The 14,539-nt window shown below is 43.7% G+C and overlaps 1 protein-coding gene across 1 annotated transcript in view; it reads right to left on the bottom strand.

Moving 5' to 3' along the window:
* The window catches only part of WDR74 (WD repeat domain 74), a 57,609-nt gene extending 43,298 nt beyond the window's left edge, over positions 1–14,311 (bottom strand). Inside the window, exon 1 of the mRNA XM_085625967.1 lies at positions 14,159–14,311. Within this exon, the coding sequence (XP_085482093.1) occupies positions 14,159–14,219 (61 nt within the window). The 5' untranslated portion in view covers positions 14,220–14,311. The remainder of the gene's footprint in view (positions 1–14,158) is intronic.
* Between the last annotated feature and the right edge of the window lie 228 nt (positions 14,312–14,539).

The raw sequence follows: 14,539 nt of genomic DNA, 5'->3' as shown, positions 1-14,539 counted from the left end.
CATCCAGACATGGTTACGCCATTTTGACATTTACCACAATGCCCCCCCACTGGATAAGGGCATTCCTGACAAAACAATTACACACTGTATTGGTTTTCAATCTGTGGAAATACAAAAGGGTCAGGTCTTTCTCCCATCTGATATAATAAATTTATTCACGGATTGTATGGATTCATTCATATGAAATACTCTTATTTATGTATTAACACACTGTATATTCCACAGAAATACAATGAAATATTTCACAGATCAAAATAATTTTAAAATATAAAGTTGAAAAGAAATATTAATTTTGACTGGTAAAAAAAATCCAGAGCCAAGTCAGTCTCTGGTTTGGCTAGCATGGGGCGAATGCATCAAATCTTGAAGACAAATGAAACAAAGATTGCAGTCCTAAGGCTGGAGGAAAATAAATTGGTCCACTACTTATCCACAATCTGTAGGTCTCCAGTTTTGAAATTTACATAAAAACGATGACCATAAATGTCAACATTTACTTCAGGGTAACATTTTAGACCATAATTAGGGAAAAATCTATGCACTTTTGAATTTCGATTGTTCTTTTAAATCCAATTCCTCAAAGATGGTTTAGTCCTTCCACAAATCTAGATCTATTGCTAGATTAGTAGCCACATTGTTATTGTGCTATAAAAGATAGATTTAGGTCAAAGGTATACAGTAAAATTCTGGTGACCTGAGTAGTGCAACATTTTAAGAGCTTACATTTTTTGAAAGTCTATAAAGCTAAAGCATCAATGTAAACCAATAGCCACACTTGTGGCTTTTGCTTTTTGCAAATTCCTTTGTGGAAGACTGCTTCTGATTAAGACCCTTAAATTGTGATATTGTGTCACTATTTTCAGTGAATGATTAGCAACAGACCATTTGCAATGATTAAATGAGAATGAATGTTCAAAGATCATAATATTTATTTTGGAAACATTAACAAATGCAAATTTTCCAAACAAGTTGTATAACAATTTAGTTTACTCTGGAGGCCAACCGGGGTGAGATCGAAAAAGAATGTCATCAACATACATGAATACGTTTATTTTTTACCACTCACCTTAGGTTTCAACACACTGCGGAAGATCAGCAGTGTATAATAAAAAGTGCCAACCTTGCAAACTAGTTGGCAAAAATCATGGCTAAACTAGCATTTCTAACTAAATATGGAAACCTGTGACCTTGACACTGAACCATTTATAGTAGTTGTGTTTTAAATGTTACTATGATATTTTGCATAAGCTCAGTGTGCTTTCATTGGTTTGAGCTGCACCAATATGGCACAAGCAAAAATAGTAATTTCTGCTGTACTGAGAAGCATTGTTTTCATTTCAAAAATTGCAGTTGGATGTGTGTTTTCTTGCGCTTATTACCCTTCACCATGGTGAAAGCAACATTTGCCTTAAAGATGTTTGGCATAAAAGAATTTAGAGGGTCGCAACTGATTTTTTCCCCCGTTATTCCTTGGAAATCATTTACGCGCCGCAGATAACACTTGTTTAAGTGCACAAAGAAAATCGGCAACTGGAGAAATCAAACTTTGCTAAATAATTAAAGCACAAAGGTAGCAACTTCCAGCTCTCCCAGGAGAAAGGAAACTCTCAGTCTTTCTGGTTTTGTAAAGCCTCGCCTACTTTCTCTACTATAAATAAGTAGCAGGAGTTTATCAAAGTTGCGCAAAACCAAAGGAAATGATGGACGGAGTGTTGAACATTGCAAGCGCTCACCCCCAGTCAACTGATCTGGGTTTAATCCACCACCGTTCTTTAGCTCACTCTGCCACCCCAGTTCAGACATGGCCATATGCAAATCAGTCTGACCCTGTGCCTCATGGGAACAGTCCAGCCCAAACTGCCAAGCCATGTCTTCCCTGGACCGGAAACAAGCTTCCTAGGACCGGTTTCTGGCATTTCAGCCAGGCTTGCTTGAATCCAGTGGCAAAGTGAGCAAGGGACTCACGTCTGAGCATACCCTGCCAACTTATGGCGAACAAAGCAAAACCAAAGGAAATGATGGACGGAGTGTTGAACATTGCAAGCACTCGCCCCCAGTCAACTGATCTGGGTTTAATCCACCACCGTTCTTTAGCCCACTCTGCCACCCCAGTTCAGACATGGCCATATGCAAATCAGTCTAACCCTGTGCCTCATGGGAACAGTCCAGCCCGAACTGCCAAGCCATGTCTTCCCTGGACCAGAAACAAGCTTCCTAGGACCGGTTTCTGGCATTTCAGCCGTCTTCAGCCAGGCTTGCTTGAATCCAGTGGCAAAGTGAGCAAGGGACTCACGTCTGAGCATACCCTGCCAACTTATGGCGAACAAAGCAAAACCAAAGGAAATGATGGACGGAGTGTTGAACATTGCAAGCACTCATGATGGATTAAACCCAGATCAGTTGACCGGGGGTGAGTGCTTGCAATGTTTAACACTCCATCCATCATTTCCTTTGGTTTTTGGTTTATCAAAGCTGCCCCTCAAATCTCTTTACTGCCAGATTTCGCAAGGACCAGGTAGGGTACACGACAGAGCACGTGTGGTGGAGACTTTCAACAGGTGCACTTTATGTACTACACCGATAACCAGGAACAGATGGTCTAATATCTGCGTTCAACTACTTCTTTCAACTTAATCTGCGTATGTCCAGCAGCCTGAGGTTTTCTAAGAAGACGGATACTTTCTTACATCCTGTGTACTTGCCAGCTTTCAGGAGTTCAATGTTCTCAACAAGGCGGTCTTGTGAAACGCCCAAAGTGCAGATAATAGAGGAAGTCGCTGTTTTTTCTCCTCCCGTCCATCGCCGTTCCAGTTTCTTAACCTCCATCCGCCCTGTACCTCTTTCTTCTAGCCCCCAACCGCCCAGTCCCCGTTTCACCTAATCCCCTCCTGTCTTGTCACTGTTTCTTCTCCTCCCAACACCAGCCCCGTCCATTTCTTCTTCCAACATTCAAAAGAAAACAAGCATTTGCAATACTATCGGTCTCACATTTGTGAAACTTAGAGCTATTGCCGTTGAAATGACAATTTTTTTTACTTTGGTTTTTTTATTTTCATAAGCACAGTGTAGTTGTAAAGCACAAAACAACAAGCAGGAGGGAGGAGGAGGCAGATGCAAAGAGTGCAAGACACTACAAAAAAATCCTTCAGAGAAAGGATACCGTAATAGGCCAATACTCCAGTTGAGGAGTAAGACATGAGCAGGTGGGATATATACCCACAAGAAACCATAGAGAAGAAAGCTTTTTAGATTGACACACACCAATCAGCAGCAAGAGTGTGGCCAAAGCCCGTAGAAGTGAATACAGCAAGCCTTGCTGAGCATCGCATGCGCGATGCTAGGCTTGACCTAAAAAGTAGTCTCCTGAACATAAGCAATGGAAGGATACAAGTCATCTAATCAAATGAATAGGAAAGGGGAGGAGGGGGGGCGGGGGGGGGGGGGGGAGAAATGACGAGGAAGGAAAGGCAATCTAATAAGAAGCAATTAAATGAGATTTAGATTGGAATCAACCAGTGATAAGTAATAGGCTGACCCAAAGTGTCTGTAGTTGAAATCGGTCTTTCAATACCGGTACCGCTCACAATAGATCTTTCAAAAACAAATGTTAAAGCTGTCTACAGGCGAGAACGAATAAGCGCAACGTACATATGATGATTTTGGACATCCTTGTCCACAAACAAATATTTTTGGACCCTGGAACAATTTTACATAAACTGAAATTACTGTTCACCTCTCATGGCACAAAAACTGAAGATCATAGTTTCTTTTTTTTCTCCGTTAGGCGAAAACAGATTAACATTAAGCCAATTGGCTTTTTATATTCCACTAAAGCACAGATGTGGGCTCTGAATCATGACAACAGTTTGGCACATCAGCACAAACGCATGCGAAGCGTTCCAGCTCTCCTTAATTCCCGCCTGTTTGTTATTAGTGAGACTCGACAGACTCAGCCTCTTACAGTCTCCTGTATGTACTGGACTGTCAGTGTCTAGTGTACAGTTAGTGAAGAGAGGTTTCCTTCACGGGGGGATAACTAGAATCTGCCTAACCGTCCTTGTCATAATGAGAAGCCAAGCCCTGCAGTATATCGAGGAGGGGCGGAAGCTGAAAACACTTCAACTGGTGTTAGGTGGCATGCATTTATAGTCAATTTTCTGCATTTCTATAGAGGAGTAGAGATGTGAAAAGGCAACTGCAGTTAGTCAACCAATGTTCTCGTCAGCATCTGCATTTGCTGTTATCGATTACTTCGGGTTATACAAGCACAGTGTTCACTGAAAACTTGTGTTAGAGGAATAGCTGTTCGGCCTGAACTTCACGCTTCGTATTCCTTTATATATATGAGCGTGGCATCCAAAACGCAGAGAGTTTCAAAATGCTGTACTTAAAAGTGAAACATATGTAAGAACTAGAATTTGAACTAAATATTTGCGGCATATACATATAATATTGGTCACATGTAAGGATTATAACACAGCTGATATGTACATATAATATTGATTTGTGATGTGTGCTGGTTAAAATGAATCAGGCAAAATTAGGCCAAGTCCATCAAAAACACATAGACCGAAATACACTAGAAGCAAACGAGAGTGGAACACATAAGAGAAAGGGGAGAAAGGAAGAGCGGTGACAGAAATCCTTAAAATTTATTTACTAGCCCAGTGCAGTTGGAGGTCGCACACAACATGAAAGGGGAATCAGGCTGCAGGCCTACATCGATTCGTTTCCAGCTGTCACTTGACTGTCAGTAAGCAAACAAAGGCAAACCCAAAGCCATAACAACTCTCTGTTCCCCGATCCTAGGAGTCTTATCTTGCGACTTCTGGGTTTGGAGTACAGAAAAGGGCTGAGACCCTAGGGAAGACTAAGCTGCCACTCACGGCTTCACGCAAAAGCATGAAAGTTTCATCTGCCTGCGGGACAATATTTTCAGCTTTTTACCTTTAAAAACTTTTTGTGAACTTTACAATTAGGAAACTTTGCATTTAAAACAAGTAGTTAAAGTGCGGTGCTCATGAAACGGGCAACGCAAGAACCTCGAAAGCAAGGCGTGCCGGGCGGTCATTTTGCAGGAAAACCAGCTATAATTAAATAAAAAAATACGTGTTTAAAGAGCGGTGCTCAAGAAACAGGCCCCGCAAGAGCCTCCAAAACGTGGCGTGCCGCTGGAAGTGCTAGGTGTCAATGGAAAAAAAAGTATTTAGCCATGCAGCACATTATTATGTGTACAGGACCGGGTGAACGTGCGTACCCAAACAAAAGCCCACATTTTAACAAAATGCAAATGCCATCGGAAACATGAGGGGGCTGTGCTGATACATGAGGCAGTCTCCTGGGAGGGTGCGGAAGACCAAAAGGCAGGACTAACTAAGCATAAACAGGCCACGAAAAATCATTAAAATGCTGCTAAACCTGCAGGTCTACTGACGTAAATAATCTACTCAACCTATTTGCAATGCTCTTGACCCATAAACTGGTTTCAAATGATGTGATCGTGGGCAAATATTTTAATTCAATGAGCCGCCATTTTCTTCATTACCACATATAAGAGCGCCTTCAAATGTGCGAGTTCAGCATGTGTGCTGTACAAAAAAACACTTTTGTTTGATTTATATAATACAAATCTAGTCACAAACAAGATACACCTGACCCCTCTTAGTTCATTAACAGCATTGTCACCAGGGCAGGGATGTTTCTCAAATCACGCTTAAAAACGATCATGCTTTAGCTATGTGTTTATTAAAGGTGAAGTGGTAGCACACTCATTTGTAATCAGCAGATTTTACATTGAAATGGCCACAAACATTCCCACTGACATGCAGCGTTACTGATAAAACGATATAGTGTACAAACAATAATGTTTGGAAAGAGTTTCTGCAAATGCATGTCATTTGCACATCACTAAGTAAAGTGTTCTGGTTTGTTTTGCTCCGATTTAACTCTTTGTTTGCATCACACTCCTTAATTACAAACAAAATGTGCTTTTGTAATTCCGGAAATATTTTGAAATATTTGTAATATTAATTTACAGGCGATTTATATAAATGTTATGTGTTACAGAACAATAACTGACAAATTTCAGACAGCTCACTTGACAAAAACATCTAACTCTAGTAAGAGAGATAAAAATAAACCCTATTTTCCTAGCAGCAATTAGTTAAAAGACAAACTGACATTGGACCTCTTTGCTTGAACAGACAGCAAATGTGTCACGATAAAAACAAGATTTAATGACATCTTTATTGCTCATTCACTTTCAGAATGAACAGAAAACCAGTTCCTTTCCAGACCAAGCTTACTCGCCAGATGGGACTAGTAGGTGCTAAAAATAGCTCGACCTGATAAAATATTTCTCGCAATTGCAAGTGGGCGGGTACATTTTTTGAGGACTGTTAATGATCAAACAAAAGCAGGCATGTATGAAGAGCAGGAGCCAATGGAAAAGATGGGAGGTGCTTGAAGCCCTTATTCCAGATACAGCACGCCTCGCAGAGCAGCGCATGCGCTGCCTAGGCTCGACCTAAAAAAGCGATAGGACTCGTCCGGCACTGGCGGCATAGGGCTTTTTTTACCGGTCTGCTCTCCACCAGATTACCTCCCTTCTCATTTAACACCCCCACCTGCCTTCTCATTTATCACCCCCACCAGAGTTCCCATTCACCACCCTCACCCACTACACTCACTAAGCTTATAGCTCGCCCATAGGCTGTTATTCTCCTCTTTGAATCTGCTTAGAGGCATTCAACTCCCCTTAATTCTGCTCTATGATTTTTTGAACTACCTGAGAGTTTTCCCTTCTTTATCTTATTCTTGACAAAAGAGATTTGGAGATTGTACGTCGTTCCCTGTTATGTGCGCTGCACAAACATTTTCAACCACTGAATCCCACACCGTCAAGACCAAAATGGGAGGATAAGAAACTTCAGGTTGAGGAATGGGAAAAATATTCTGATGATACATGTCCTCATGCATCTCAGGTAGCCCATAATTCAGTGATGGCAGGATAGACCTGGAGTTAAGACCAAATGATGGCCATTTCGGATTTTCTTCAGCTGGAACTATTTTTTGCTGGGATAGATCAAGTTCATCATTGCCAAAACTAAGACGAGGTCCGGACATTGGTATTGGCTATATGTTTCAATATCATCACAACTTTTGGTTCCTCGTTTTAGACTTCATTTTGAGTTACCCAAGACGCCAGTATCTGTGCGTACTCTGTATCGCGGACAGTCGTTGGGGTCGTAGTTATGGGAGGATTACATCCACAAGGGCCACGAAAGAAATCTAGAATAGTTTGTTCTTCGCTTTACTTTAGATTTTGTGTCAGTAACCTAGAAGAATTAAGCATAATGTTCTTTAAAAACAACTGGAAAATGTGCATTGGATCTTTGGTCAAAAACATCATATTCGATTACCATATATCACAGGGGTATTTCCATGAAAAGAAGACACATTCATGATTGGAAATTATAGAGAAGTGAATAATGACCTAGTGCTCACAGAGTAGAAAAAGTAGGGCCCTATGCCCCATGCTGCTGGTTCGCAACACCTGCCCACCTAATTTGGAAGGAATGGAAGCACAGTGACACTTCAGGAAAAGCACTCCCAACAATATGAATTACAGTGCACATGCAATTAAAAACAAATGTGCCTATCAAAATGAACACCAATGTGTGATATGTCAGGATGACTTGTGGAGTAACCTAAATGTGTTGACCACGGGTCACTGAAAACTAATTGGCAGAGGCCTGATATGTCACTGACTCCAACATAAAGGATGTAATGACTGGAAAGAGGTTACCTAAAGCAACCACGATGGTTCTGCCACAACACTACTAGGCAAAGATATATAAAGGAACAAAATACTGTTCTAAAGTAACCACATAATTTCAGTAATAATATATTAGCTCTCCCAATAAAGCACAGCACAGGTTCAATTTAATTTCCATTCAATTCCATTTACCATGCTTGAGCCTCAAGCTGCACCGTTGACACCTTCACCTGCAGGTGTCCAAGTTCGACCTTCAGAACACCAGGGAACAACAGGATCCATCTCCACACCATTAAATCCATTCAGTCCAGCCACAACAATGCCAGATGGTCTAAGCCAACAGATTAAAATCCAAACATGAACTCTTCTCTTTGACAGACCTAGTGGATTTAAATGAACTACATATCTCACATTACAAAAGCCAGAGATTTACCAATTTTTAAATGCTGACGGTCAGCCAAACAAATGCGAAACAGCAATAGAAAGCAAAGTGGCAGGACAGCGAGTCCTCCGCAGGTTAGCAGGTCCAAAGTGGGTCAGTGGCACATGGGTACAAGTGCAGAAAAATGCAAAACTACAAGAGCGCCAAAGTGCTGAAGGAGCAAGTGATGCAACGATGAAAAGGCTGGAGTGCACGAAAGCAACAGACACTTTCGCAGCCTCTACTTGTCAGAACTAGTCTGTAGGTAACAGCATACAGCATGAAAGCAGGAATGACTTGAAAACTGGATTACATTTGCCATACAATTCTCAAACTATGCCAGTTATACCTAGGTGCTGCTGTAGTGTAAGACTGACAACCATGATTCGACACATCACCATGAGCACCACATACGCATGCTGCAAAATATGGTTCTCGCTGTTGTACCTTCAGCACATGCTGCACTATGATTCTTCAATTGGTAACAGCAGTTAGTAAATGTGCTTGAGCTGCTATGTACATATTGAAAAACTGAAAGTCTGACAAGCTACTGTGATCGATACCTCAAGTACTTTGCCATACTAAGCACTCTATTTCGGTAATTAACAACGTAGGGTCTGAAATTTCCGCAGTCACAGCAGTGGACCACCTCGCCTACTTCAACCCTTTGCTATGCACCGAGCTCACTGTTGACGCCAGCCCAGTGGGGTTAGGAGCAATTCTAGCACAACACACACCAGGAAGAGACTCGCCCAGGCATATTGTTGCGTATGCAGAGCCTATCGGACATATAAAGGCATACTCGCAACCAGAGAAGAAAAGTTTAGCAGTAGTATGGGCAACTATTCACCATTGTGACTGACCACCAGGCACTAGTAACAATATGCAGGAACCCAAACCCAAAAATTCCGCCAGGCATCGAGAGGTGGGGAATACGCCTCATGGACTATGATTTTAAGATTGTGCATAAACCTGGAAAGGAACACAACCCCGCTGACTACATGTCACGACATCCCCTACCACGGCCACCAGAGAACACGTCCATGGAGGAGGAGTACTTAAACTTCGTGTTACGACAAAAACAACCGCCGCTCCAAAAGCACTTGAAGAACTGGAGCTAGAGACAACAGGCGACAACACTACAAGCAGCCAAAACAACAACAAAGGTGGAGACGAAAACAACAGCAGCACCATGGGCAGAGGAGTAAGAAGGGAGGAAATGCTGGCGTTTAAACCCATACAAGAATAGCTGGTGGAAACAGAAAGAGGAGTTCTACTTCGAGGAACAATGATAATACCAAAAACGCTACAGCGGCAGACAGTGAATCTAGCGCATGAGTCCCACATGGGCATAGTGGCAACAAAAAAGATGCTAAGCGAAAAGGTATGGTTCCCAGGTCTGGATCGACTGGTGGAAGACACAATAATGAACTGTCACCCATGCCAAATAACGGGAAAAGAACAACTACATATGTCTGACCTCCACTGGGCAATGTGGACGACATTGGCAGCTGATTTCTATGGGCCACTGGAAACTGGAAACTACTTGCTAGAAGTAATTGAAGAATACTCCAGGTTCCCCATAGGCCGACAAGTGTCATCGTCAGCCACAGCGACCTTGCCGATATGTGATAACATATTTGAAGCACGGGGCTCCCCTTAAATTATGAAGCCTGACAATCGGCCACCATTCTCAGGGGAGGAGTTTTGCAGATTAATTGCATACATCACAGGAAAGTAATGCCTCTGTAGCCACAAGAAAACAGCATGGTGGAAAGATTCATGGGAAACATCAAGAAAGCAGTTGAACATGTCAAATTTGCGCAGATTTCAGTGGGACAGGCACTGTGCCAAATACTGAGAGCCTAGCGAAACACCCCACACAGTTCCACGGGACGATGCCCAGCAGAACTGATGTTGAGAAGAACAGGCAGGACAAGGTTACCCCAGCTGGAAGCAAAAGGGCAACCCAAACACGGCAAAAGAAACAATTGATGGACGGAATGCTGGACAATGCAAACATTCATCCCCAGACACAAGGATCTGGGTTTAATCCATTATTCTTTTGCTCAACACACCACCCCAATGTGGACCCAGCCACATGTAAATCAGTCTTGATCCTGTTCCTTATGGAAACAGTTCAGGCTGAACTGCCAAGCCAGGTCCTCCCTGAACTGGAAACAAGTATCCTGGGACAGATTTCAGGGCATCACCCTTCATCAGCCAGGCTAGCTTGAATCCATTGGTGTAGTGAGCACGGGACCCACATCTGGGCATACCCTTTCCACTTAGGGCGATATAGTCAAAAGAAACAATTGATGGACGAAATGCTGGACAATGCAAACATTCACTCCCAGTCACAAAGATCTGGGTTTAATCCATCATTCTTTTGCTCACCACACCACCCCAGTTTGGATCCAGCCATATGCAAGTCTGTCTTGACCCTGTTCCTTATGGGAACAGTCCAGCCCGAACTGACAAGCCATGTCCTCCCTGGACCAGAAACGAGCATCCTGGGACCAGTTTCAGGGCATCACCCTTCATCAGCCAGGCTAGCTTGAATCCAGTGGTGTAGTGAGCATGGGACGCACGCCTGGGCATTCCCTTCCCACTTAGGGACATATGCAAAAGAAACAATTGATGGATGGAATGCTGGACAATGCAAACATTCGCCCCCAGTCACGAGAATCTGGGTTTAATCCATCATTCTTTTGCTCACCACACCACCCCAGTTTGGACCCAGCCATATGCAAATCAGTCTTGACCCTGTTCCTTATGGGAACAGTACAGCCCGAACTGCCAAGGTAGGTCCTCCCTGGACCGGAAACAAGCATCCTGGGACCGGTTTCAAACACATCAGCATCGCTGAAAGAGATCAAGAGGCAAAGGGGAAAATGAAACAGTACGCAGATGCACAGCGACCATCCAAGCTGGAACAAGGAGATTTAGTGTTGGTGCGTCAATGGCAAGCAAGTCAGTCGGACAGCCCTTTCTCAAATGAACCGCTAACAATAATAAAAGTCAATGGGCCAATGATAACTGCTGCAGCAGGCCCCTACCGGATCACCAGAAACAGCTCACATTTCAAGGGACTAAGGACATCAGATGTGGAAGAAGAAGAAGAAGAAGAAGAAGACGACGACGACACCTAAGAGCAACGCAACATCCGTCATAGAGTAAGTAATGGACAGCATGGAAGGGATACTACACAGCAGTGAGAGACAAGAAAAGGTTGAAGAAATACCGAAAGGGGGAAGCGAAATGTCATGCCCAAAGAGAGTGAGCAGAAAGTCAAAGAGACTTATTGAGGAACTATAATGATTGGGGCAGCAAGCAACCAGCAGCAAAGCAAACTAGGACGATCAGAGTGTAGTAGGACGATAACTGTGTTTTCTTCTGGACGATGTCCTGTCTTTGTTTTTCTTTTCTTTTCTTTTCTCTCTCTCTATTCTTTTTCTTTTCCACAAAAGGGGAGATGTTGTACCAAGGTGCAGAGGGCACTAGGACACTGCACAAGAATGAAGGGTGGAGCCAGCCACCAGACAACACTTCCGGTCAGGGAAGGGGCAATATCGGGAGACCAGGGAACAGCGAGTATGTGCTACGGGCACGAGCCGAAGAATTTTAATAAACGAAGAGCAGCCCCCTACCTGTGTCCTTGTGTGGTCTCTGGGTTCCGGGGCAGATGCAGGACATGACACATTCTTGCCCAAGATCACACCATTGACAAGACCACACTGACATGGCCAGTACCTTCAGTGCACAAACCATTCCAAGAAAAAGAGTTGTCTTTGGCAATGAATTGAGTGCGACTCACAAGTATACTAATCACGTGTAGAATCTTATTTTTTTTATTTTATAGAGTTTTATATAGCGCAAACTTGACCCGAATCGGGTATCAGAGCGCTTTACATAGCACCACTTGTGTTACATGAGGACGCAGAATGTTAGTGAGTGTTGACTTTCAAAACCCGACTTTACTCGTTAAGGCCGCAGCATAAATTGTTACACTCCAAGAATCTCCCGCAGACGCGATCAAAACGTGTTATTCTCAAAAATATGCCCCCGGTAAACTGCCGCTGGCGCAATCATAGCGTGACACGCAATGCAATCATTCTTCGTTTTTCCAAGTCACATCAGTAAGCTCACTTGGCCAACAATGACTTCTACGCTCCTTTACACTCCTCTTAAGCCAGCATGCTCTGGAGCCAACACTACAATGTCATCACAGCCGCAGGTGCAATCATGAGCACATCGATTACAAAACAGCCGCAGGTGCATTCACGCACTGTACAAATACCTTAAAATTACTTTCAAACGTGAGCGCTGTCTTCTTTTTACTCCCAGTCGTCGCCAGTATGAAGTAACTCGATTGGACGCTCAATAGGTTCCAGTAGTTTTATTCATGACAGAGAAGACAGCTTACACAACCACGACAGTCCATTCCCCACAGCACATCTCCCAACCGCCCACCATAGAACATAGAACCCCAAAACAACCAATAACATTCCCAACTAACGCGTGACCATTAATAGTATGGACACTACAACATTCATTTAAAAAGATAATAATAATTTAAGCAGGGGAGATTAAGTGATTTGCCCAGAATCACAGGATGTTCAGCGTCATTGCTAAGACTCGAACCCGGTTCCCCACATTCTAGATCGACCGCCCTAGCCGTTAGGCTAACTCCTCTCCCCTCAGAATCAAATGCTGTTCCACCAGAGCTGAGCTATCTAATCGTGAACGCTTACTCCACTGCCTCAATATTCCACTGTAAACATAAATTCAGTGAAATATACAGACCAGTAGCACCTTCAGTCTGCTTCAATGCTGCTCGTCAGGACAGATTCATTGCTTCTTTTCCTGCTACAGTTGCCTCTAAAGAGGCTGCTGCTGATAAAGACACTGGTCCACGGCGGCTGTCTCCGGAGCCCTGACTCCGGAGCGCGGGGCTCACGGTTCGATCCCCAGTGCCAGAGGCAGATCAGCTCAGCATCATGTGACTGGGCAATAGCTCACTTAATCTACATGACGGCCCCCAGCGCCTTGAAACCCTTACGGGTGATTAGTTTGTGCTTTACAAATACCGGGTTACACTGTGCTAACAGTAATACATCACTTCCTTTGCTGCTAGTCCTTAACACTTGCTCACTGCCCTCTGGACACTGAAGCTCAGTATTCACTCTGTTAAACTGATATCTTGCCATGCCCACCTCCCTCACTGGGCGCATCCTACCCAGCAGTCAGCACCGACACCACTTGAAGGTGGATCTGAGAGTGGGCGATCCTACACCACTCCTCCATGCTCACAGGGTCTCTCTCCATCACTATGCAGCCCTCCTCCTCGGTCAGGACCAGGTCCCAACTGTTGCCAAAGTCCTGATGCAAGTCAACGTGGGGTCTTTTAACAACATGATCACTAAAAGGTTGTAGTTGACGGGAAGTGCTCTTCACACAAGTCTGGAGTCATGCTAGGTCACATTGATAGCCCGACAGGTTCTGTGAAGGCTGCATTCTCCCTCTAACTAGAACCACTTCCAGGCATCACCCAGCACACAAATTCCATGAATGGTTAGTTTCTCACAGCCTCCACGCTAAACATTCAACAACTTGCCCATGTTGCATCAGATACACCACGTAACTGAACACAGTTTATATTTAACCTACGCCCAAGCGCACTGATCAAAGTACCAGCGACCAATGCAACAAAGCTCACTATTATAACCAATATGGAGGACAACTATTGACCAAGTGTGAAGGCGTTAATGAAATACCAGACTAACTAAAACAGAGTTCGCCTAAAAAATGCTTCAAACCCTGGTCAGTTTGAGTAATCTCTATACAAATGCAATTATAATAGTTGAACTGTGTAAGCACCTGTGTGCATTCCGAGTGCATGATTGGCCGCAGTCACCACATAGATCGGTAATGATGTAACTAACTACTGCTCCTCTTACCCTTTAGGATGCCGGTCTCGGTTCCTACCCACACGTGGTTCCATCGCGCCGGGTCCGCCATCCTATTCCGCTCACGGTACGACTAGGGTCAGGTCAGAAACGCTTCCGGGTTGTGTGCGTCATTTCCGTCACGGAGTCAGGCTCCGTAGAACGCATGTGCGGCTGCTCTCTTACTATCTGTCAATGAAAAATTGTCTAGCAAGCGCGACAAAGAATTTTCAATTCTATTAAGGACACGGAGGCGATCTGAGCCTCCGTGGACTGACATAGAATTCAAGGTAAACTGCTTCCTTAATCGTGACGTTCGGGTTCCGTTATCGTACATAATAATCTCTACTGCTATAGACCATGTTCCATCGACGCTGACTCCATTTCAACTCC

Source organism: Triturus cristatus, chromosome 9 (assembly GCF_964204655.1).
Source record: "Triturus cristatus chromosome 9, aTriCri1.1, whole genome shotgun sequence".
Classification (NCBI taxonomy): domain Eukaryota; kingdom Metazoa; phylum Chordata; class Amphibia; order Caudata; family Salamandridae; genus Triturus; species Triturus cristatus.
The sequence above is the reverse complement of the archived record's forward strand: the minus strand, read 5'-3'. Positions and strand labels throughout refer to the sequence as shown.